Source organism: Corythoichthys intestinalis, chromosome 14 (genome assembly GCF_030265065.1).
Source record: "Corythoichthys intestinalis isolate RoL2023-P3 chromosome 14, ASM3026506v1, whole genome shotgun sequence".
In the NCBI taxonomy this organism is placed as follows: Eukaryota; Metazoa; Chordata; class Actinopteri; order Syngnathiformes; family Syngnathidae; genus Corythoichthys; species Corythoichthys intestinalis.
The window spans coordinates 46,061,741-46,087,678 of record NC_080408.1 but is presented as its reverse complement, the minus strand read 5'-3'; the positions used below and the strand labels follow the sequence as shown (position 1 = coordinate 46,087,678).

The window sequence follows — 25,938 nt, the reverse complement described above, 5'->3', positions numbered from 1 at the left end:
AATCATGACATTTTAGGTGTATCAAATGTGATACATTTGGCAATAAAGGGTTAAAGTGCTGCTGCCTTTTAGTGGGTAAATGAAGAGCAGCATTTCGTGTGTAAGCTACTTCATATGCTGGTTGCAGTACTGCTGACCAATTTATTAAGTCTGTGTGCGGGCCAGACGTTATTGATTTTATGACAGAGGTTGAGGGCAGGATGAAATTTGACCACGGGCCGCATTTGGCCCCCGGGCCGGACTTTGGACATGTCTGCCTTAGATACTATGAATATACTGTATCTATCCATTAATCTATTTTCGTCTTATCCAGAATCCTTTAGGATAAAATGTAAATCACATTTTTTCCAGGAAACCATGATAATAAAGAATTAGTAATATTGTAATGATATAAATTAGTTCAATAAATACATATAAATGTGAAATGATTATATTACTAATTTGGGTTAAATTTATCCTACAAAATCCGGCAAACAAATCTCGTAATGTGATTGCGCTCTTGCTTCTATCGCGGCCGTTGCTCTTTGATAACGGTCTGAAGAAGCCAAACCACGGGGATTTCTATCTTGTGCCTGCCGAGATATCTTTGAGGGGAAAGGCTGTAACGTTAGCAACCAGTCAGAACGACCAAGGAAGGACTGTTTGAATATCGAGACCAAGGCGTTACCAGAACCATCACCGTGATTATTGACACAGTGGAGTGGAATACAACCAGCTTCGGAAGCAACTCTGACGTTTATCGTCTAGGTAAGCGTCAACATATGTCGCCGACGGGCGGGGTTTTAGTTTTTTCCCCGCTGAGGAGGATTGTCGGCTTTGTACCGCAACGCTATGGGCTAACGTTAGCTCCGATGCTAACAGGTAGCCGTATCCTTTGACACTATCATTAGCTGCATCCACGCACCCGTATAGTGTTTGTTCTCGGGACTTGTGCGTCAAGTTGAGTCGTCGCTTTTTTCTCCAAACAAAATAAAGTGTTCGGCAACTGTCGGTTTGATGCTAATGTTAAGTGTCAAAGCCTCGCCTGCTTTTGACAGCTCACCTCCGCAGGCCGTCATTACGCATATTTATGTTGAACATCCTAGTCTAGAGTCAAACATATGGTTTGAAAACGCATTTTTATTTGTTAATGTAACGTGAGAAGTGATGTTGATGTTTTTTTCTATTGTTATTTAAGAACACGTTCCGTTATTGAGGTCCCATTGCGGCGTACTATAGACCCTACTCACGTGACGTCACAGCCACGCCCCCGCGCCATGTTGTCCGGATACTAGTCATGTTAATGCATTAGCGCTTCGTAAATTCCTCCTATTATGGCGTGTTTTTCTGCTCGTTAACATTAATAATCAAAATGGTGAAGTCGTGTGTGGCGGTCGGTTGCAAAAACAGAGAAGATAGACGGAGAGACTTGAATTTTTACCGTATTCCGAGAGACCCGGAGAGGAGACCGAGATTGACTGCTGCAATTCGACGAGAAAACTGGGCTCCAAACGACAACCACAGATTACGTAGTAGTCATTTTATATCTGGTAAGATGCATTTAATATATATTTAGAGGGTTTTGGGCTGAGAACCACAATTAAGATCATTGCTAGGCTAATCGCAGACAACATACACTCAGACGTTGTGAATGAACTACCTGAAAATATATAATTATAAGGGGATAATCAGACAGTTGTCATACAATTAATTTACAATTTCACTATTGAGGTCAAAAGCCAAAAAATAAATTCAACTAGGGACAATCTGGAGTAGTGCTATCGCACTTCATATTTATTACGTATTATATATATATGTATACAGTGAGAGTGCTATCGCTAAACCATATAAACATTAAAAGCCCTAGCTCCATTGACAAATGATATGAAATACATTAGATTTGACAGTGGATGTTAGCAAGAACAAAAGATTTTGAATTGAAAATTTCGTTACTCACCTTCCGAGCACAAGATTCCTGCCGAATTTTCGTGTACGAGGACCTGTTTCACCCAACCAGCAACGTAGCATTTATAAGCCTCCAAGCTCTTAAAGTTTTTCAAACTTTCGTGAGAATAGGCTGATTTTGTGTGGACAAGATAGTTGTAAATATCAGGATATCAGATGTCAGGCGAAGCCAGCGGGTCGAAAAACATCGATTTAGGCATCAAATACGGATCTGGCGAATGGATAAACTGAAGCTTTTCCACGTAACGCCTTTTATGCAACGGATCCAATGAGTTTACAGCGTCAGATAACACTGGGGCTTCCATGAATTGCTCTATAACTTGCTCGACTAATTGAAAACAATGAGAATAGGTCTGAAAAAGAGGTACAATATGGCGGCCGGAAACAGCGACACGCCCATTTTGTGACGTAGGTGAGTAGGGTCTATATAGCAAAACGTGCATTTGTTACATTGGTAAGGGCGGTACTGTTGATTGACACTTGAAAAGGAACATTTAAAATGAAAGTGCAAGCGGGTTTTTTTTATTTGGGGGGGGGGGGGGGACAATTGTAGTTTTCAAATGTAATAGTGTAATAATGGAAAACGTCGATAAATGCCAGGATTTCCTGGATGGGCCGCCCATATTAAAACGCTAGGACCATTTTAGCCAATCAAATCACATGTCAAATGTTCCCGAGTCCATCAATGTGTATGATCGTGGGTATAACTGATGTCACAACATGGCTGCATTCATAAAGGGGTGTCATTTTTGTGTTTGAACATGATTTTCTGTAAAGGTTGACCGATATGGGATTTTCAAATGTTGAAATTCTGCTGTGAATTGGAATGAGTTTATTACTCGTAGACGTCCAATCCATTTGAACTGGGAGGGATGGCAGTAGACGTCCAATCCATTTGAACTGGGAGGGGTGGAAGGGAATGAACGATGTTCATTCCCTGCCATCCCTCCCACAACATGTGGGCGTAGTTTGTAGCACCGTAGCATCATGTGGGCGTAGTTTGTAGGCATGTGGTTTGCCCTGGCCGATATATTTCCATCATTACAGGTCCAAATAAGTAGTTATTTGCATGCTTCAATAATGTCTTTGAATCATGTGAACATACATTTAAATGCACCATTGACGAACGTCATCATTAGTGATGCACGATTTTTCAACTGATACCGATAACCGATAATTCTATTAAAATATTTATGTAAAATTAAAGTATACACAAGAGAAAATGTTACTGTGCAAAAATATAATCTATTGCTCTTTTTTTCAACATCAAATTTGAACAAGTAGTAAATTCCATCATCTAAAGAAAGACAGATTGTCTGACATTGTGTAATGGTAAAACTTTTGGCAACAATTACTTACAGAGTAAATACCTAAGTTGCACAAAAATGCCTTTAAAAGTTAGCCATTCCTAACATATAACATTACTACACTGCAAAAACACACCTCAAAACTAGTTAAATTCCCTTGTTTCAGTGTAAATCTATTGGAAATAAGGGAAATTATCTGCCAGCGCTTCAAGTATATTTCACTTAGATTTCTTGAAGAAAGATTGCTAGCTGAAAATAGGGTTAACAGCCTTATTTTAAGCAATAGATTATTATACTAACTCCTAAAAAACTTGTCAGAAATGTTCTTTATTCAAGAATATTCTTTGAAAGCATTTTATTCTTGTGAAAAATGACAATTTTTTAATATGTGTGGGCTTAATAAGAACAAATGCTAATATTTACTTCAAGTAAGTGGAATAATCTGGCGCATTCATCGGTTAACTAGTCTTCAACACTCAAAACAAGATGGGGAAAAATATTTGACTAGATTTAAGAAGAATGATTTAGACGTCATAAATTTACAGCGTACTGAATGCATTACTGACTGTCTGACTTCTTTGTGAGTGTGGTTTGGTGCATGTTCAAAATATCATCTAACCACTATGCCGTCATGATAAGCATGCTTACTTGACATCACTTGTCCAAATGTCCGTGGTGAAACTGATGTGATCGGCATGTTTTTCACGAAGAATGGTGGTCGTATAAGCTGCATAATTTTTTTTATCCGGGGCTTGGGCTATCGGGTCATTTCGATAAAAAAACAGTCTGTCCGGCCACGCCAGGCCTTTGTCTGGCCGTAGTGCATGATCAGTTGAACCAGAGATGAGTGGCGGCGGCAGCTACGTTTGTAGCAGATGTCTGGCCGGCTCGCCGCGGCGTATTCGGGGCCTGGATCTGCTCCGGACGGAGGCGCGCGCCTGTCCTGCACGCCGCGGGGGACCGCTCGAGAAACCAGGGTGTTCGCCGGAGGTCCCGCCGCCGGGAACCCGGGCTCGGCGCGCATGTCCGCCCCGTCTAGTGTGAGGCGGCGGCGGCCTGGCGGCGGCCTGCCAGACCAGTGGGCACCATCGGAAGACGGTTACTTGTCGACTATCGGTCTCGTGCCGGTGTTTAGCCTTAGACGGGGTTTACCACCTGCTTTGGGCTGCACTCCCAGACAACCCGACTCGAGGAAGGCCGCAGTGTCTCTCCATCATCACAAGCTCCGTAGTTAAGCTTAGTTTATGTGTGTTTAGTATTCGTGCTAGCAGCAGCCTCGTATTCGTTCCAAAAATCTTTGTGATGCAGTTTTAAATGGCTGCTGGGATAGTGGTCTTGAATGAAGACTCTTTCTTTCCGCCTCGAGGAACTTATGCAGTGCATGTTTTGCAGATGGCGAGAGCGTTGTTTGTTTCACCTACGAAAAAATCAACCCGCGCTAGTGACAGAGCCGCCATGATATCGCCTCAACCATGTTGTGTAACGCCGCCTCCTCTATGACTCCATACTCCTCAACCCCTCCTCCCTCATGGGCTTCAGAGAGAGGAGGGGTTGAGGAGGCGGCGGTGGAGAAGTGGACAAAACTGCTTCGATTGCGTACATTTGGAGGCTAAATCAAGATATAATTATCGGATTGCATATTCGGTTGAATTTTTTTGTTTTATCTGGATTATCTGTATGACTTCATAAGTGCCGTTATCGGCCGATAATTGTCGTGCATCTTTAGTTTATTCACTGCCATTGACAGTGATAAACATCCAGTCCATCTCCCAGTTCAAATGGATTGGATGCCGATTGCTGACAACGGCAACAAATGAGTTAATCAAGTGGGACATGTGCATTGTTGAGTAGCTTGGCATCAGAGGCCCATGTGTACTTTATGCCTATTTTGCTTGCCTTTACTACTCATTCGATTGATTTAATTCATTTAGCGCAGAAGAAAAAATATACCATGAGAGCTACAGTACATACATAAATTGGATGGCGTAGTACCACTCAATCAACGTAATGGGCACCTGTTTTAAGTAATCATATGTTACAAGAGGAAAGTTATACTTAAACAAAAAGAATTACAAGAAGATATTATTCAATTGTACTTAATGAAGTATGAATAAAAAATATATCATAACCTTTTCCTCAATACTTTGTGTAATCATCTCTGCAACAAAATTATATTCTTGTTGCATTCTGACTTTTTCCTCATAATTTTTGTATTCTAGTAATCTGACTAAGGTTGCAACTTGTAACATTCTGACTTGATTCTTTCACATTTGCTTCTGACTTTTCCTTGTGTATTACTACAGCTTAATTCTTGACATTTCTACTGTATTCTTTTAACACAAATGACGTTATTCTTGTCATTTTATTTTTTTCCAGAGCATTGTTCTCATGAGTTTAATATTACAGCTTTATTTCGACTGAATTATGAATTTATTCTCAACATTGTCAAGTGTAGGATGTATCTGTTGCCCAATGTTAAAATGATATTTTTAGAATTCCTACGTGAGCCTTGGCACAGGGCTGATTTGAAAGCAATCATTGTTGTGCTGACAACAGACATTAGAGCATGAATATGCAGCTTTTGATAGCGAGTGATGCCGTGACAATGCAGCTTGATTTCGACAGTGATTATCCATTCCTCTCCTGACTCTGGGTTTTTCCTCAACCTGTTTCTGAGATGGAGCCGATATTCAAAGCAAACAACAGCGCTGTTTAGATGGTTGCTAAGATTGTTTTGTTATTAGGGCTGCAGGTTGCAGCTATCCATTATTTAGGACATCGATTAATGAGTTTGATTCATCAAGTCATCGAATAACATTTAATGTGTTGCAGAATCATTTTAGAAGATGTAAAATAGAGAAACAAGTCTTTATCCCTGAGCATAGCCTCAAACTGTATGAGGATCCAATTACAACAAAATAATATTTTCTGAAAACCATAGCAACCATTTATTGACTTGCTACTTTTATGTTTGCTGTCTTTTGTGAAAAAAGTCAATAAGTCATTTTAATACACCTGTTTTGTACTCACTTTGAGTGTGGCGTTTCTCAGCTAGACAGATGGCAAACAAGACAATTTTGTGGTTCTCAGAAGTTCTTTACTTGGCTTCCCTCAGTTTTTCCTGCTTTTGGTTTGTGTGGTGCACATTATGGCGAAGCTTTAAATCTCGTTGTTCAAAAAATACTTTCTAATCTCTTTTACTTTACTCTATTGCAGTGGTTCTTAACCTTGTTGCTGAAGGTGCCGAACCTCAAAAGTTTCACACGTGGATTCACCGAACCCTTCGAAGTTAAATAATAAAGCATTTTTTTTCCAAATTCAAAACCAATATATCGAAGTTAATAATTTAGCAAATTCCCGTTTAAAATTCTTCTCATTTTGACAGAATGTTTAATAAACAGGTCAAAATTTGAGACCACGCTGCTCATTTGTCCATTGTATTCGTTCATACGAAGTGCGAGTCAACCTTCCATTGAGCAAACCAGTTACTCCCCCCATCAGCACGAGGACTAGCAGTTAAAAGAAATGGAATAATCTCGTAAATTGGGAGCAAATCAGTCCAAAACCTGGTCTAAAAAGCCACTTTGCCTACATTTAATCGGCGTACGAAAATAGGGCTCCACATTTCTTTACCTGCACCGAACCCCTTTAGACTTACTCACCGAACCCCTCACGGAACCCAGGTTAAGAAACACTGCTCTGTTGTATTGTATTTTATTCTGATTTTTTTGGGTAAGGTTTTAACAAAAACACATGTTCCTACGCTGGCGACGTAACTCAAATTTCTGTGTAAGTCAGAATTAACCATTTAAGTACCCTTAAATGCCCCCTAAATCTCATAATACCTATCCAAAAACATGTATTGTACATCATTGGACTATCCTCGCCTATATGTTGGAGCTATGTCCTAGCTAGTCGGCATTCTAAGCTAAATCCTTCCCCCCTCTCTCTCTCAAGCCTGAGTTATGCTCCTGACGGTGACGGCAAAACGACTACGGCGTCAATGAGCTTTCGATAGTTGTGCGGCAAGGGAACGCGTTGCTCTGTAATTCACCATCAAGCCACTAGAGGGATGTGGCATTGTGTTTGTACGGTTTTGGGGGACACTTGCCGACTTCTTCTAGTTACATAATGCCAACGGAGAAAAAAAAACAAAACAACAATGCAAGATGGAATGCTTGAATGTGGATCTTCACGAATTGTTTGCCATTCAGCAATCTTTATAATGTCTTGATGAGACATTGTATAGCTTGTCGTACCTGCGGACCTCTTTGATGATACTCACGTCGGCTTGGTCCATTTTTTCGCGTAGCACAACATTGTTTGAAAATGCCGGTTATCTCGCGCTGAACCGGAAACAACCGTCTGAGCGGACCAATCACAGTCCACTTGCGTCACGTCTCCACACGTTGACGCGAAGTCAGAAAATTGAGGAGATGCACGTCAGGCTACGGTGGAGGGTCGTAAATCGGGTCTGCCTTAGCTACGTAGGTCTGCCGCAGAAGCATAACACAGCCTTTACTCGGCTGCTCAACTTCTTCGTGGGAGCATAAGCGCTCTTCCACGTGTTGTGCGCATGTACTCTTCTTCGTGTGCACAAATACGCTCTTAATCGTGTGTACATGCTAGTCATGCGCTGGTATGATATTTTGAAGGTATGATATCTTTAAGCAAAAATATCACTGTTTCACGGTATCACAATATTGCAATTACCGCTGTAAAATGGGGGGTTAAGAAATAAAACTTTTCTCCATAGAACAGGATTTTTATTTTTCAAAATATATTAGCAAATTGGAACATAAATATTTTGTTAAGTTATAATAAATAACAAACATAACAAATATTCTAAATAAAATTAAAATAAATTGACTAATGCAGTCCTTTAGGTGAGCGCAAACCCATAGCTTAACATTATTATCATCAGAAAAAAAATAATCGCAAAAAAGCACGAGTTTACATTTTACACACACTCGCTTTCTCAACACAGACTGTTGCCAGAGAGAAAAAAAACACATGTTTTACCACCGCTAGACACTTTAAACACGCTGGAGTTAACTCTCGTAGCTGGTGGGAAACATTCATGAAAGTGTTTACTAACCTTTAATTTTGTAAAAATACGAAATCATATTCATAATCGATAATAATCGATTTCGTTTACTTCGATGGGGGGAAAGGTTCAGGAGTTTCACCTCCTCCAGCCATCATGTAGCACAGCTGAATCACTGACACTGAGCAACAACCAGTGGGGGAGGGTTGAGCCATGGAGCTGCAAGCGAGGGATTTCACCCTGCGTTTATGGTGCATAATAAATAGCTAATACCTTAGAGATGGTATTATGGACTTTTTTTTGCTTTTTTTTTTTTAAAAACCATAACGTTTTAACATTGAAAGCAGTTATCTGCACATGCCTAGTAGGCCTGTCGCGATAACAAATTTTAGTGTGCGATAATTATTCTCATAAATTATTGCGATATGCGATATTATTGCGCCCCCCCATTTTTTAAAACCAATTTACAATAACAGTGCGAATACAGTATATATTAATAGATCAAATACACCCATTTAAACGCGATATTTACTCTTAAATTCAAAAATACTTTTTAAGAAATCACATCTAAAAACAATAAAACCATGCCTCTTAAGTAAAAAAGAACAATATTGATACCGCACAGAAACACAGAATAAATAAAATGTGTTTAAAAAAAAAAAAAAAAAAAAAAAATCACACTTAATAACTTAAGCATTTAGGCAAATGAAAACTTTTCGCGTCATAGCTTCTGCAATGGTGTTCCATAGGGATGCAACGATACAGTTAAGTCATGGTTCGGTACGATTTTTGATACGGGGGACACGATTTTCGATCCGATTCAATTAGAGCTGAAACGAATACTCGAGCAACTCGAGTAACTCGACTTTAAAAACTGATCCGAGTAATTTTATTCACCTCGAGTAATCGTTTATTTTGACAGCTCTAAGCATCACGTTTTGCTCGGACTACTTTTAATGCGAGACAACGCGCTGATGTCACGTGCGTAGAGGAAGAAGCAAAAAAAAAAAAAACTTACTGCAGCCGACAACCGCTACGAACGACGCCGACGTTGCTAAATACTAGCCCGCACATGCTACGTTAGTTGCAGGTAGCGTCCAATGAGTCCAATGAGATCACATGTATGTTAAACTAGATGCACAATGACAGACTAGGCCGCGTCTGGGCAGCGTTAGCACACAGCCGCCATCTTAAAGCAGTAGAGCGCTAAGCGCTAATTAAGAGCGCTAAGCGCCAATATATAAGATTAATGTTACTGTCACTACTAGCTCACCTTACGTTAGCACTGCGGAGGGCTAGGTTTCAATTAATTAAGACCACTTTCAATGCTTGGCTAACGTGTCTTACATACAGGCTTTAACATAACATAGCGTTGTGGAGTGATGAGGGTGTCAAATAAAAACTCAATAATGCTAACTATCAATTTTAGCTAAGTAGTCAATGCTGGATAAAACACCACTAGTCCCTATTGTGCTCCAATACAGCCTGTATCATACATTTATTTTGAACAGTGCAAAAACTCAAAATCCTATCAGGACTTACAGTTTAGACTAACTTAAAACTTAACTAGAACTTAAAAATGGCTTGACACAAATAGAAATTCAATTGAAAAACGTGGGAAAAAATCCTAACATTTAAGTGATGTGTGTTATCAAGCATAAAGGCATTTTTAGGTGTGTTTATGTATATATAATATATATATGTATATACTTTTTTAAAATAAGATCTAAAGGTTTTTTGAGTGAAAGCAGTGAATTTGTCATTTAAAAAAAAAAAATTCTAGTTGCATCTGAGATGCAATTGTTGGCTGTTTTCAACAATATACATCAAAAATAAAGACATTGATTGACTGAAAATAATAAAATGTCTTGTTTTCTCATGTATATCTATAATTGCTCTTCACCTAAAAATATATTTGTTTTATCCGATTACTCGATTAATCGATAGAATTTTCAGTCGATTACTCGATTACTAAAATATTCTATAGCTGCAGCCCTAGATTCAATACATTTAATGCTCTGTAAAAAAATAACAATTATATTTTTTGTTTCGTTTTTTTTTTAATTAAATTTTTTTTTTTTTTGCTAACGAGCAAAAATTAAATTGCCATCATATATACATGCATTTTAGTGCATAATATTTATGTGCTTACTTCTTACTGATCTGAAAAAAAATTGTATAAAAGTGCTGAGAACAATCTTTACTGTTTGTAAAGTGAGGCAGGGCACACTGTTGATTGCTACAGCTCTCTTAGCAGCTAGGTTTACTACATGAGCAAGACATCCTAGTTGTGGTCCCAATCCATTTGTGTCACGTACTGAATTAACAATATTTGCAACATTATCTATAGTCACTGGTATGGATTGACTTGGCCTTCTTAACTTCCATTCAGTCATGACAGTTTAGAATTCACCGATGTAGTATATGAACTACGTGTCCCATAATCACTCTGGGCTCACGTGGCCAATGGCATGGGACGTAGCACATCTAGTTTGCCATTTCATGATATCTAGTGTGTGCGCGCATTAAAAAAGTTAGCAAGCGCCGCTGAAGTCACGTCTGCTCATTACTACACAACACCAGCATATGACAATCGACTTTCATAAACAAGACGAGTTTGAAGCACAGCGCTCTTCATTTCATTCAGCTGTTCGTTGTCAAAGCGAGGTTGTTCGTAGCAGCCAAGTCGGTAGCAATGTTTTGGCGGACTTCGTTGTAAATATCCGGCGTTGTGCCGAAAAATAGCCGCCCCACGTGAAATGTCACTCCTGACGAGAGCGCCCACACGTCAACAACACCGGCGCGCCATAGATGGTCCACAGTCACTCCGGCGCACTGATGCGGCCGGTATAGGTTGAACAATAGGATGTAATGGGAACGATTGGCTCCGGCGCTAGTTTTTGCCGGACCTGGAACGAAGATGCATTTTGCGCAGTTGGTAACGAGGAATCCAAACTTTTAACACCACGTCTGCCACGCGCGCACGCACGTGCACGCAAGGCGATAAATCGCAGCGGAAAAATTACCGCCTTCATTTTTATTTATCGCGCAATAAATGGAATTATTGCATATTGCGACAAGCTTAATGCCTAGTACATGCGTGCTTACTCGTGTGTGGAAGTACTACCTGGTCTATGCTTCCTGCGCCGAAATAAAAGCATGCATCACAAAACAAAAGTCAACATTATAATCAAATAAACATTTTGCCGAAGTGCAGAACAGTCATATTAATAAAATAAAGTAAAAAATAACCTACTGTTGACGCGACTAAAAAAACAAACGACTGGAGACAAATTGGTGGACGAGACTCTGGTGTCGTAAAGTCGAAATTACTTAAGTCGGGTACGACGTAACCCGGGGAGTAACTGTACAACACTTTGAAAACAAACTATTACAACGCCACTCTGATTAAACAAATCGTTGAAGCAACAAAAGTTTTTTCTAATCGAGTTACCTCATTAATCGTTGCATCACAATTTATTATTATCTTTGGCAGCTGTGAGGTGAGCGATGCCGCCGGCCCCCAGCTGCGACTGCCCCCACCTGGACTGCGTGGGGGAGATCACCAAAGAGGAACTCATTCAAAAGTCACACGTGAGTCGGTTCACCGACATCCTCAATACTGCTTGTTAATATTCCCAAGAAATGGACGATAATATGGTAATGTTTAATTGAAGCATTGCTAACATGAATGTCGTCACATCCTCAGGGCCAGTGTCAAGATTGTAAAGTTGGAGGACCAAATTTATGGGCGTGTTTGGAGGTAAGACTAAAAATTTTTTTGTTTTTTTCACTATCTGGAAATGTCAGCACCATATTGCTTTTTTTGTGTAACTAGAATGGCTGCGCGTATGTCGGCTGCGGAGAATCCCATGCAGATCACAGCACGGGACACTCACAGGTGAGACGACAAAGCGTCAAGCTAAATCTGTTTTGGGGCTATTATTGTTATTGGGTTTGGAGGAGAGAATCTGACAGAAGTGGCTGCAAATAGCACATTTTGGGTCATGTAGGTCACAATGATAACTCATTGGCTGTCAGTGACCGAGGTAGACATTCATTTGTTTGCTGCCAGTACTCCAAGTTAAAATGGATTGGATGTCGTGGTGACAAACTAATTTAAACTTATAGCAGAAAGGTAAAAACGATTGGACGTCTGTCATCATCAATGGTGCTGAAAGAGTTAACATTTAGTGTGGACTACTTGACCTAAAATATGATGTCCAAATGTGTGGTCACCAATTGTTGTTGTATTATTTTTAATATTACCAATCATTATAATGTTTTCATTATTAGTATTTGTTTTAGTTTATGATTAAATACATTTATAAATTAATATATTGTTAATAAAAACAAAATTAATGACAAAAATACTCAAAAGTTGATTAAAAAAAAAGTATTAGTAAGTAGTATTTAACTCATTGCCTGCATTGTCAATGACAGATGTCCAATTCATTCAACTTGGAGTAGTGGCAACAGTCTAATTAAATCGAAGTCATCCCAACATTGAAAATAAATAAAAAATTAAATACATAATTTTAAAAATTATTGGCAAAATATTACACCTGAACCTGAACAAAAGAATCCCCCCAAATATTCAAAATATATTGTTACTGCAATAACTACAGTTAACTAATTGACTGCCATTGACGGCACTAGACGTCCAGTTAATTCGTTCATTCGCTGCCATCCCTCCCACTTCAAATTGATTGGACGTCTACTGGTAGATAAACCCATTCAAATTCACAGCAGACAGCTATATTTTAATCAATTCACTGGCTGCCATTGACTGACTGCAACGATTAATCGATTAACTTGAGTAATTCAATTCAATTTTTCCTGCTTCGATTATTCGTTTAGAGTGGCGTTTTTATGGTTTGTTTTGAAAGGGTTTGCATTTAGTTTTATTGTTTTGGGTGGATAAACGGCCCTCTAGTGGCAACAGTGAATATGACATAGCTCATTTAACATTGCTGAGTCCAGCTGCTCCCTGTTAAGACCAACATAAACAAATGTTTTTTTGTTTTTGTTTTAAATGCATTCGTAATTTAGTTTATAGGTATATTTAGCTGTTTTTTGTGGGAACATGTGTTTGAATGATTTGTTAAGAATATTGTAAGAAAAAAAAAGAAAAAAACTATTTCATAGCATTTAAGCCAGCGGACTTTTGCTATGCAGTTTAGCCAATTGTTCTTTTGTTATACTTAGAGCCTCATTTATTTAAATTTTAATACCGTTTGAGGCTAAGATCAGGTCTTTTAATTTATTTTTAAATGAAAGTGCAATCCTGCATAGCTTGGAGAAACTCAGAAATGTTTCGCATTTCATGCTCTTTTAAAAGTGCAATCTTAGCAAGCCATTGTTTTATTGTTTATCGCCTAAAATTTATTCTGCAACACATTAAATGTTCCTAATCCAATTATTTGAACTCACTAATTGATAGATTAATCGACAACTAAAATAATCGATTGCTGCAGCTATACTGCCAACCCACCCAGTCAAAATGAATTGGACGTCTGGCAGTCAAGTGGCACTAAAACATAATAATTCACTATTTCTTTAGGTTTACTTGTTGGTGATGAGTCACATTTATAGTGGAAATAATGATTTTTTTGAATGCCACAAAAAAATAGGATTTAAACAGCCGAAGGCTCCTCTACATCAGTACTCTTTCGCGAGTGGCTCATATATTATTAATCGTGATTTCCCAAGGAAGTGGGGGTTGGCAAAACGCCTCTGCCGCTCGCACAGTTACAATATCCGTCTTTGGCTAGGATGTGTCATTGCGAAAGCGTTATGAATGCAAAGTCATCTTTTGCTCAGCCTCTACTGACACGCTTTGCTCCTTGACATAAATGAAAAACGGTGGATGCGTGAGTGTGTGCTCGGTGGAATGATTTGAAAGCGCTGCTATATCCTTCCATCTATTGAGTTGATGGATTAAATTGCATTTGTGTCTGGATTTTGGTTGTTAAAGCAGTTTGGCTCTTATTTGGGACAGTAAAGAGAAGAAAATGCTTAACCCGTTGAAGTGCCTGCGACAGCATAAAAAAAAATCTTAAATAGCATTATTATGTGAATTAGAATCATATTTTGAGATGATTCGACTTTATACAACAAGTTGGTGAAGTGCAGATAATGAGAAATTAGTCTTTTAATCTGCCGTTTAGCCACGCCTTTCATTATAGCGCTCTAGCATCCCCACGGAGGATGACGTCGGCAGGGTCACAATTTCAGCTGATTTAAATTTCAGCCCATTGAGAGGGAAGATTCAGAACGAGGGAAATACGACACAGAGCAGCAAAATGTCATCATTGTTTCAATCTCGCTACTCCAATATTTTTACAGGATTTTGTTTTTATCTAAGTATTTTTCCCCAATTGCTAAATAAATGGTATCTTCATGACAAATAAGTCTTGTGCTAAATGGAACATGAAATATTAAAAATGCATTTATTCAGTACTAAGGGGCAAAATTACTGCATAATGGTTAAAACTGTTGACTTCTTGCACCTACCGAACGGTATTTTATGCCACTGGAGTTAGTCCGGCTTTTGTCATTTCGCTGCCCCGGCTTCGGAGACTGAGGAAAGAGCGTAAACAAAGCAAGAGGCGTGACAGCTAGCCGATATGCTAACCCGAACCGACTGGCCTTTCCAAGTCTTATTCACTCCTTTCGAAAACGAAAAAGCACACAAAACTACCCCGGACCATGTCACACGGCGGCGGAGTTGACTGTCTTCACGGACAACTTGCGGCGAGCAAATTACAACTCGTTATTCCCCTGCTGCGTGCAGGAGTGCTTGTTGAGGGGGAAAGAGCTAAAGAATGACCGCCGAGCGGCTGTTCAAATCTTTTTCGCCTTTCGAAAACAAAAAAAAAAAGCACAAAAGTACCCCAACTCATGTCACACACAGCGACAATTTGACAGCCCTCACCAATCGCCGGCGAGCAAGCTCGTTGTACTCCTGCTACGGGTAGGAATGCTCGTTGAGGTTAAAGCAGCTGGAGAATGACCGCCGGACAAACCGTCCGACGCCGGAGCAGTGCGTGTCGGCTCAAGCCCAACCCGAGGATAGTGGTGTATTGCCGGGCACACGAAGAGGGCAGAAGGGGCTGGAAGTCTGGACGATATGGCGAACCTCAGACGAGAGCGGGGGGCTTCACGAGCATAAGCTGGGTATAGCGTACTCTCGGCGGGCAAGTGAAGAGGACCAATGGGGGTGTGCGACAAGCCACCGGTCGTCGCCGAGTTGCCTTCTTGGTGGACAGTCAGCCACAAAATGCAACCCACCTCCTAATTAACATGTGTACTATGATCCCAGTATTTGACATAACACAAAACATGTAGTTACTCACTTCCTCTTAAATCCAATGGTCCCACAGTTGTCGGACTTGTTTTGGCCAATCTCCGCAGTGAACGGGAACTTTTAGAAACCCAAAAAGGCTCACACGCTTCTTCCTGGTGCAGCAACAAAAACCTGCAGCACATTTGACTGGCGTGATGTGAAAGATAAACGAATTAATCCGCAAAATCAGATGACTCCACAGTCCCATTTGCATGCTATAAAGCAATGCGTTATTGTGAGATGCTGACCCAGGTGACGTCGCATTCGCATTCATCCTCAACCCGAGACTGGAGCGGGAAGTCACTCATTTTCATGGTGCGGGATTCAAAAAAATTTAATAAATAAAACGATCGCTTCCACACACATCCAAGCGGTCCATTTCATTCAGGAGCATGAAACACTGTGTAAAATATGAAATAAACATGCTTTTATTAATATTGTTTGACTTATTAGGATGAACATAATACCCAAAAAAATGACTGAATTCGGGCTGCAGCTATCGATTATTTAAGTAATCGATGAATCCAATGATTGATTAGTTTGATTAATCGGGCAACAAACATTAAATGCTTTGCAGAAGAATTTTATGAGATGTAAAAAAGATGTTTATGCTTGCAGTAACATTAATTTTGACCTGCGCATCCTTTGGCACCAGGGTTTCACTTTCAAAAGAGCATTAAATGCGAATACAAAATTAAATACCCGAGTCTTTCTTCAAACTCTATAGAAGCATTCGTCTCATTTTGTTTTAGTCACCCAAGACCCGTTTTTAGCTCCTCATCGTCATTTAAAAAAAAAAAAAAAATGTTCGCTGACGAAATATTTTCATAATCGTCATCGTTGACGAAAACAACACTGCATCAGATTGTTTTAAAACGTCTGCTGAATTTCCTCATTCAGCCATCCTCATCCTTTGTCATCTGGGCCTCCTTTCCCGCTACTGTGTGACCGCTAATGCGTCCTCCATCAATAATTTACTGGCTGGCGACCCCCTGACACACCCATCTCCAAATTAAGAATGAATGTAAGAGTGAAAGCGAGGCTTTTTTTTCCAACAATTAAAAGCAGTTCTTTGGCATCTTTCAATGTTGTTTTGGCAAAATAGATAAACAGTACGTTTTTGTTTGGAACGGAACATTTTAATAAACACTTAGTTAAAAATACGTCTTGTATAAACATAAATACATATACAGTATATAAATGAGTTTTATAAATTTGTACTTCACGTCATTATGGTTGTGTCAAAATGACAGGATGATAGACAGGGGTGAAAGTGGTTAGAATTTCTTGCCGGAACTCAAGATGTGAACGTCGCCACGGAGTCAGAAATTTTATTCATTTATTTTTGGGAGGGCGGGGGTCAAAACTACTAAAATGCAAAGAAAACTGTTTTGGTCAGTTATTTCTATAACACATACAAAAACTGATTTTCATTCAAAATTGTATTTTTTCAATGATTTGCAAAATAAAAGTTAACAAAAACAGCTATAACACCAAACTCCATCTCCTAATTTTTATTTTCCCTCATTTCCTCACAAACTAAATGCCAAATCTCAATTTTCACTACTTAGAACATAGGATGCAATAGTATATTAAAAAAGAAGATAATGTAAACATGTACTTTTTGTTGTGTTTTAATAATAAAGATATAAGTAACATACATTCAGAAAAATAAGTACAACTGACTTATATTATGCTAAGTGAAATGGAATATATTTTGAGATCGCGCAAACATTGACTTTTTTTTAAAATCATAAGGAAATGAATAAGTAGCCTAACATAATTGAACAAATAGAAGTCCAAAGTGCACATTGACAGCTAAGGTGTTCTGAACCTCCCCATCAGAGCAAATAAAACAAAATATGATAAATAAGCCTCCTCAACTCTTTCCTTGCTCTTAAAGATCTGATCCATTGCATTCACACATTGACGTGACTCGTCATCGTCAGAGTCCGATAACTGCAGCAGCTGGGGAAAATCCTCCATGCCGTCCGTGAAATAAAATAAATAATAAATATCGGTGGAAACGGTTTACGCTACACAAGCACTTTATTATGCTTGTTGTTAACATTTGTGTATGTAAATCTGATGTTGGTAGATTGTTTTCTTCTTGGAGAAGAAATGCATGTGTGGCAGCTTTGTATTTTATTTTTTTTTTTTTACATAGTGTTTTGACAGTTGGCCTGAATCTTATACTGGACTGCTTTCACCCCTGACGATAACTCATAAAAAAAAAAAACAAATCACCATAATTATGACGCCACTTGAAGGCAGCATAAATCTGCGCATGTCAAAATAATTTGTCCCGAACGAAGGTTTGATGCATGAACATCCAAGTGTCTATAAAAACAGTACATCCTATCATAATTTCAATTCCAAAAAACGATCGCGTTAAGGAGATTTTTTTTCTTCACGTAAATGTAGCCAATGTTGTGCTTTATTATCATTGGTGCACATAGGAAACGGGCCACAACCTGACAGTAAACCTGACCACGCTACGAGTGTGGTGTTACGCCTGTGGCAAGGAGGTCTTCCTGGACCGTAAACTAGTTCCTCCGCCCCTCCAGTCCAACAGCAAGCCTGTTGCCGCTTCTCAGCAGGTACACACAGCCACTCCTGATCCTCTTATCATTTAGAGTATGACAACTTTATTGCATAATTGCTTTTACACAGCAATGTTCTGCCCTGGTCTTTAAACTTTATCAAAGTCTAGATAACAGACATTGTTTGTATGTGTACGTAAATGAAGGCTAGCAACAGAACCTCGCCCGTGAGCCCCGTCTCCCTCCACGTGACCCCTAACGGCGTCTGTGAAGACCTGGAAATGGAGATGGAGGAAGAGGATGACGCGCATGTTCGAGGTGAGATTTAACGTTTATCAAATAATAATCAAAATTAGTGCTGCAACGATTAATCAAACAACTCAAGTAATTCTAATAATAAAAAAGCTTTGCCCAAGGATTTCTTTAATTAGAGTGGCGTTATAATGGTTTGTTTTGAAAGTGTCTGCATTTAGTTTTATTGATTGGGGTGGATACACTGTCCTCTAGTGGCAACAGTCAGTGGTACGTAACTCGTTTAAAATGGCGGAATCCAGCTGCTCCCTGTTAAGACCAACATAATGTTGGAAGTTGTTGTTTGAGCTTACATGATTGTTTATCCATTTGTAATTTAGTTTTGAGGTATATTTAGCAGTTTTTCATGGGAATATGTGTTTGAACGATTTGCTAAGAGCCTTAAAAAAAAAAAAAAAAAATTAAATAGCATTTTATAGCATTTAAGCTTGCAATCTTTTTGCAATGCAAATTAGCCAATTTTTCTTTTGTTGTACTTAGATCCTCATTTAATATATATATATATATATATATATATATATATATATATTTTTTTTTTTTTAATGCTTGAGGCTTAGCTAAGGTATTTTAATTTATTTTTAAATACATTTATTGGTCTTGGGAAATGAAAGTGCAATTCTGCATAGTTTGAAAAGAAAAACACTCGGGAATTATATTTTGTATTTGCATTTAATGCTCTTTTAAAAGTGCAATCTTAGCAAGCCTTTGTTTTACATCTCCTGAAATTTATTCTGCAACGCATTGAATGTTCCTTTTCTGATTACTCGATTATTCGAACTAATTGATTGATTAATCGATTACTTAAATAATCGATTGCTGCAGCCCTAATCGAAAGAAAAATGAAAAAGAGAACAAACAGTAAAAACCTTTTAATATTTAAATTTTTTTTAAAATGAAGAAAAAACAGTAAATATGCTCTTATTTTGTGAAATATTTATTTTTTATTGAATTCAATTTAGTTCCATTTTGAATGGAAAAAATTAAAATGGGAAAACCCTTCCATTTACTTTTTCTTCTGTGGGTTCAATCTATAAAGATTAGCAGCATTACAAAAGGATATATACTAGTATTTCCCTTTTTTCCTCAAAAGAAAGAAAAAAATGCTCCTAAAATAAAATAAAACAGTAATAATAAAATGTATATATATGTATTTAGACTCCACCCCATCAATGCATATTTCCCAATGTATTTTATTTTTTTATTCTTAAATTTAAAAAATGGAAAAAGATAGTATATATAGTATATACTGTTTTTTTTAAATGCATTTTATGCATTTAGTATTTCTAAATAGATAAAAAGTGGACTGTATTTTCTGCACTATGAGGCGCACCTAAAAGCCTTCAATTTTCTCAAAAGCCAACAGTGCGCCTTATAACCACTACAACCTGACCACTACAACTATTACTACTACTGCGCCTTATAATGCAGTGCTCACTATACATAAACAACTTTAAAAAAAAAAAAAAAAAAAAAAGGCCATTCACTGAAGGTGCATCTTATAGACAGATGCACATTATAGTGCGGGAAAACACGGTAAATACACTCAGAAAGAGTGTTCTATATACACTCGTATATTTTATTATTTGTCAGGAAAAAAATAATTATTACATTTATATTTATGAAATATGTATTTTTGTACTTCTTGATCTTTCATTGGGGACTACATAAATTTAATATATAATTCATTTTAGTGAGAAACGAAGTCTGTGCACAATTTACTTTCCTGGGCCACACAAAATGATGTGTTGGGCCCGATCTGGCCCCCGGGCCGCGTCTTTAACACCTGTGGTCTTTTTGTAAATATGTCAACACTTTGTGATGGCTTTTTCAGCACTTTCTGGGATGACCCGTTATTTGTTTTTTTTCCCCCGAAACGAATTGGCAACATTCAGGCAAACTTTCCTAATATAACCCCCTGCTCTATAAAGGGCAAGTTCTGTTTTGATATTACAGCTTCTGACATACTCGCAAAAATGTGATATGAATATAATGAGATTTGACAGAGACTTTACCAAATCCTCCTACACGTTGTTTTCTGATTGGTCGTTTTAACACCACACCATTCTCTCTTCCCAGGCTTGACTGGACTGAAAAACATTGGCAACACATGCTACATGAACGCCGCCCTCCAGGCTTTGTCCAACTGGTGAGGCGACGACGATGCACCGTCTTTTCCATTATGACACTCGCACACACTCTATAAAAGGTACTGCAGCGCACCGCTTCAAAATGAACCCTGTTGTCGCTCCCCGAAGGCTCGTCTTTGTTATTGCGCCCACCCTTTGTGAGTCGCCATTAAAAGTAGCAACGCTTTGTACCAAACGGCAATCCTTCAATGCGACACTGCATGCCTAGAGGGCAGTCAGATTTTAAGTGGAATGGAAAAGCCTGGTGATAATTTACAAATGAAATGACTTCCCGCTAGTGAGTCAGAACACTGCGCACCTTTAGTTCCTTTGGGAACAGACAACACCTCGTATGAAAAAGGAAGAGCTCACAGCCCTTGTTTTACACTAGCGGCAGCCTAGTGTGAAGGTTTCAGCGGCAACCACTTCATTGAGTATGTAGGAGGGGACTTCTCGGTGAAATTGAGTAGCGGCCTTTTTGGACAGAGTGGAAAGTCTTGAGTAAATTTTCGCCTAGGCCCTTGTCGCCAAGATAGTAAATCTTGCTAGTCGTGTTGTCGCTAATACTGGCTATCAGAATCTGTTTTGACTGAAAGGCTCCGCGTTGCGAACGAGTTCCGTTTTTACGCTGGCAACGTAAACCGAATTTCCGAGCAAGTCGGAATTAATCCTTTTAGTACCCCCAAAATAGCGATCCAAAAAGTCCAAAAGTATTGTATTTTTTTTAATGGTGGAGGACACACTGCCCTCTGGTGGAAGCATTGGGTGTGGCTGGACTGTGTCCTTATGACTGAGGAGCAGACTATCGTCTGACGTGGATAAAGGTAAGCTCTGGTTTGGCCCACATATGGCTGTAAGTTGTTTCAGCTAATACAGTCATGGACGAGATTATTGGCACCCCTGGAATTTTTCCAGATAATACAGTTTCTCCCAGACATTAATGCAATTACAAATGTTTTCAGTATGAATGTGTTTATTTTTTGGATTTGCATTGGAAAAACACAAAAGAACCTGAAAAAAGCCGAAATGTACACAATTTTACACGATTGAAAAAAATGGGCTGGACAAAATTGTTGGCACTTTACCTGCACCAAATTATTTTTAGGTGCATTTTTTAGGCGCATATACGAGCAAAACGCTCGCATTGTACAGTCCTTTGACTGCGGGGTTCACGGTTCGGTACAACAGGACAAAGAAAGGCTTTTTTTAAATCGCAGCTTTTGAAAGTTTGTTCTATTGGCTAAAACTAAAAAGCGGCTGTTATTAGAGTTCAAAATAAAAAGATTACATCAAACTTGTGAATTTGTATTTTTATGGATTCTTTAATTCACAGTTTATGTGCAAAAATAGACAGCACATCTTTTTTTTAAGCTTAAATGCACTTAATAAAGGTGTTCCTATATTGTTTAGTTGGAATTTTTCATACTGTCCAACAGTAACAATTGGTCTTTTTGCTTCAGTCCACCTTTGACACAGTTCTTCCTGGAGTGCGGCAGCCTGGTGAGGACAGACAAGAAGCCAGCGCTCTGCAAGAGCTACCAGAAACTCGTGTCCGACTTGTGGCACAAGAACAGGTCGGCAATCTGTGATTGAAAAATCACTCAGCTTCAGATTAATGTGCGCTACTGCAGTTTCTTTATGTCTAAGCCTGTCGCGATATGCAACACGTCTATCATAAGGTTACTGACACCGCGAGCATGACGAAAAGAGAAGTGCACTTTCATTTTTATTATTTTTTTTACAGGGTGTAAAGTTTACAGTTAGCAGCTTAGCAAACGTACTTCCAGTGAAAGATCAATGAATTATAAAGGCACATTATGTTCAACATGTAAATAAAGATTTTCACATTCTACTCTAAGAATAGCTTTAAAATAACACTCATTATGAAAAATCAGATTGGCGATTAATAATTTGGCTCCAAATTTGCTAACGTGCACTTTACAGTACAAGACGACAGTCATTTTGGATCAAATATGGCCCATATGAGGGGCTCTTATTGGCGAAAAACAAAAATGACATTGGGTTTCTCACCTATTTCATATTCTGCTCTTAGCTATTGTAGCTTTCAAATGACTTGTTATGCATTGTGTGTGTGTGTGTTTTTTAAAACATGTTTATTAGTGTTGCACCGATTCCAAATTTTGGCCCTGATACCGATACCTTGCTGTGCAGTATCGGCAGATACAGATACCACACCGATACTACTTTGTTTGAAATATATATATATATTAAAGATACACGATAATATCGGTTACCGATAATTATCGGCCGATATTGGCAATTATGACGTCACACAGATAATACAGATTTTAAAAAAAATCAACCGATAATGCAATCCGATAATTATATACTTGATTTAGCCTCCAAATGTGCGCAACCAAGCAGTTTTCTCCACTTCTCCACCGCCGCCTGGACAACCCCTCCCCTCTCTAAAGCCCCTGTGGGAGGAGGGGTTTAGGAGTATGGCGTCTTGAGGAGGCGGTGTTTACACATCAGTGTTGAGGCGCTCTCACTAGCGTGCGCTGCTTATCCCATGTGTGAAATGAAATAAACGACGCTCTCGCCATCGACAAGACAGTTCCACGAGGCGTAAAGAAAGCGTCTTCATTGAACACCACGAACCCAGCAGCCATTTAAAACTGAAAAAAAAACGAATACGAGGCTGCTGCTAGCGCGAATGCTAAAGCTATTGTAAACACAAACTATAAAGGAAGCTACGGGGCTTGTGACGATACAGAGACGCTGCGGGCTCCCGGAGTCGGGTTGTTTGGGAATGCAGCCCAAAGCGGGTGGTAAACTCCCATCTATGGCTAAAGACCTCACGAGACCGATAGTCGACAAGTAGCTGTCTTTCGACGGAGCCCGCCGGTCCGGCAGGCCGCCGCCGCCTCGCCCTCAGCGGGCAGCGCAGAGCCAAGCACCGAATATGCTGCAGCGAGCCGGCCGGGGCGGGCGGATATTCGGTACAAACTTAGCTGCCGCCGCCACTCCGGTTCAAGACTGATGCCTGGCGCGGGTGCTAATTTGGCAGCCGGGAGGAAATTCCCGAAATGACCCTATAGCCAAACCCCTGGATGAAAAAATAATGCAGTTGATACGACCACGATTCTTCATGAAAGACATGCCGATGACATCAGTTTTACCACGGACATTTACATAAGTGATGTCAAGAAAGCATGTTTATCATGACGGCACAGTGGTTAGTTGATAATTTTAACATGCACCAAACCACACAAAGAAGTCATCCAGTCAGTAATGCATTCAGTACGCTTTAAATTTATGACGTCTTAATCAGATCATTCTTCTTAAATCTAGTCAAATAATTTTCCCCAGCTTGTTTGAGTGTTGAAGACTAGTTAACAGATGAATGCGCCAGATTATTCCACTTACTTGAACTAAATATTGCCATTTGTTCTTATTAAGCCCAAACATCTAAAAAATGTCATTTTTCACCTAAATCAAGAAAAATTTGCTTTCAAATAATGGTTTGAAACATACATATTCTTGAATAAAGAACATTCCTGACAATTTTTTATTTATTTATTTTTTTTTAGGATTATGTATAATAATGTATTGCTTAAAATAAGGCTGTTAAGCTTATCTTCAGCTGGCTATTTTTCTTCAAGAAATCTGAGTGAAATATACTTGAAGTGCTGGCAGTTAATTTCACTTATTTTCAATAGATTTACACTGAAAACAAGGGAATTTAACTAGTTTTAAGGAGTTGTGTTTTTGCTGTGTAGTAATGTTATACGTTAGGAATGGCTTACTTTTAAAGCCATTTTTGTGCAACTTATGTATTTACTCTAAGTAATTGTTGCCAAAGGTTTACCATTACACAATGTCAGACAATCTGTCTGTATTTAGATGTTGAAATTTACTACTTGTTCACATTTGATGTTGGAAAAAAAGCGCAATAATATTTTTGCACAGTAATATTTTCTCTTGTGTATTCTCTAAAATTTTACATAAATCTTTTAATAAAATTATCGGCTTGACATTATCGGTTATCGGTTGGAACGAGGAGGAAATTATCGGTTATCGGTATCGGCTGGAAAATGAATTATCGTGCATCACTAATATATATATATAATATATTTATACATACAAGGTAAATCCAGTAGAACTTTTTATTGTATACCTGGTACGGGTGACAAATAAAATAAACCTTTGGCTCTCATAGGCCAAAAGGGTGCTAAATTCGTGAAATTAAAGCATGTATAATACTAGCGAAACAGTAAGAAAGTAAAAATACAATGAATGAATAATGATTAAACTTTTTTAAACCCTGAGTTTTGGCTCTCAAACAGTACAACTTTCATGAAATTACAAGTACCGGAAATAATAGATAATAAATAATAGTCAGAATGTGGCGATCTGAACTGTCAAGTCTCCCAAATCTGAATTTGTGCAGCAATTACGTCAGCAAAGAGCGAGAGCGGCAGGCTCGATGGCAGTGATGTAGCTGTGCATTAGCGCCTAGCTCTAACCCCGCTGGAGGTGGGCTTGACCCAGGGGTCGCGTTAACCGAATATTTTCCGTCGTTGACCGGTTTTTTAAAACGGTGACGGAAAAAACTGAAGTCCATCCGTCATTTTGACAGGTTGCAATTCACACCCACAGGGTGGCAAGTGAGCATATTAATTAGCTATTGTCTCTCTTGATGCATGACGTCGTTGGCCTTACTCGGAAAAATGTTAAGGCAACTGAGTGTTTGCCTTGCACGGCCAGACTGTTCTCCCTGTATTTTTCAAACACTGAGAGAAAAGTCTGGGACACAGCCTCTCGAGAAGGTACAAAATCAATCGACAAATCAGATTTGTTTATTTGCGTGACGTGTTCTTCACGAGCAACGTCACTCTTGCGCGCCAAAAGTCGTCTCTAGAACAACACGGATGGCGAACGGGAGGGCCGAGAATATGTTCCAATCCGCGGTAAATTCAGTTTTAAATAAGCTAAAACACAACGAGTCATTGACAAGTCTGTCTCTCGCTAGCCATGTTGAATAAACTCCGTTCTCCTCGTATATTTACTTCCGCGCGCAAGTCCCTCGTCCTGCCCTTGTCGCTTTGCTAGCGGCACGTCTGCCCGTCGCTGATTGGTGAACTCCGCTGTCTGTTTGCCTCTTGTTAAGTGTAGAAAAGGCTACAAAGTTATGTGATTGTTTGCTTAAGATGTTCACAGTTGCTCGTTCAATGCCTTCAGCATCATTTGATTCCCACATTTGGCTGACGTAAATAGGTGAAAAGTTGGATTGCGCATGCACCGTACCAGAATGCGGATGTCAATAGTAAGAAAGGCACGGGTGGAT

At 39.0% G+C, this 25,938-nt stretch overlaps 1 protein-coding gene across 1 annotated transcript in view; it reads left to right on the top strand.

The window, feature by feature from the left end:
* Positions 1 to 578: 578 nt before the first annotated feature.
* usp33 (ubiquitin specific peptidase 33) overlaps positions 579 to 25,938 on the top strand; it is a 54,504-nt gene continuing 29,144 nt past the window's right edge. The window contains exons 1-8 of the mRNA XM_057857270.1: positions 579 to 747; positions 11,795 to 11,892; positions 12,008 to 12,061; positions 12,137 to 12,199; positions 18,106 to 18,246; positions 18,396 to 18,507; positions 20,578 to 20,647; positions 22,088 to 22,201. Of these exons, the coding sequence (XP_057713253.1) occupies positions 11,809 to 11,892; positions 12,008 to 12,061; positions 12,137 to 12,199; positions 18,106 to 18,246; positions 18,396 to 18,507; positions 20,578 to 20,647; positions 22,088 to 22,201 (638 nt within the window). The 5' untranslated portion in view covers positions 579 to 747; positions 11,795 to 11,808. The remainder of the gene's footprint in view (positions 748 to 11,794; positions 11,893 to 12,007; positions 12,062 to 12,136; positions 12,200 to 18,105; positions 18,247 to 18,395; positions 18,508 to 20,577; positions 20,648 to 22,087; positions 22,202 to 25,938) is intronic.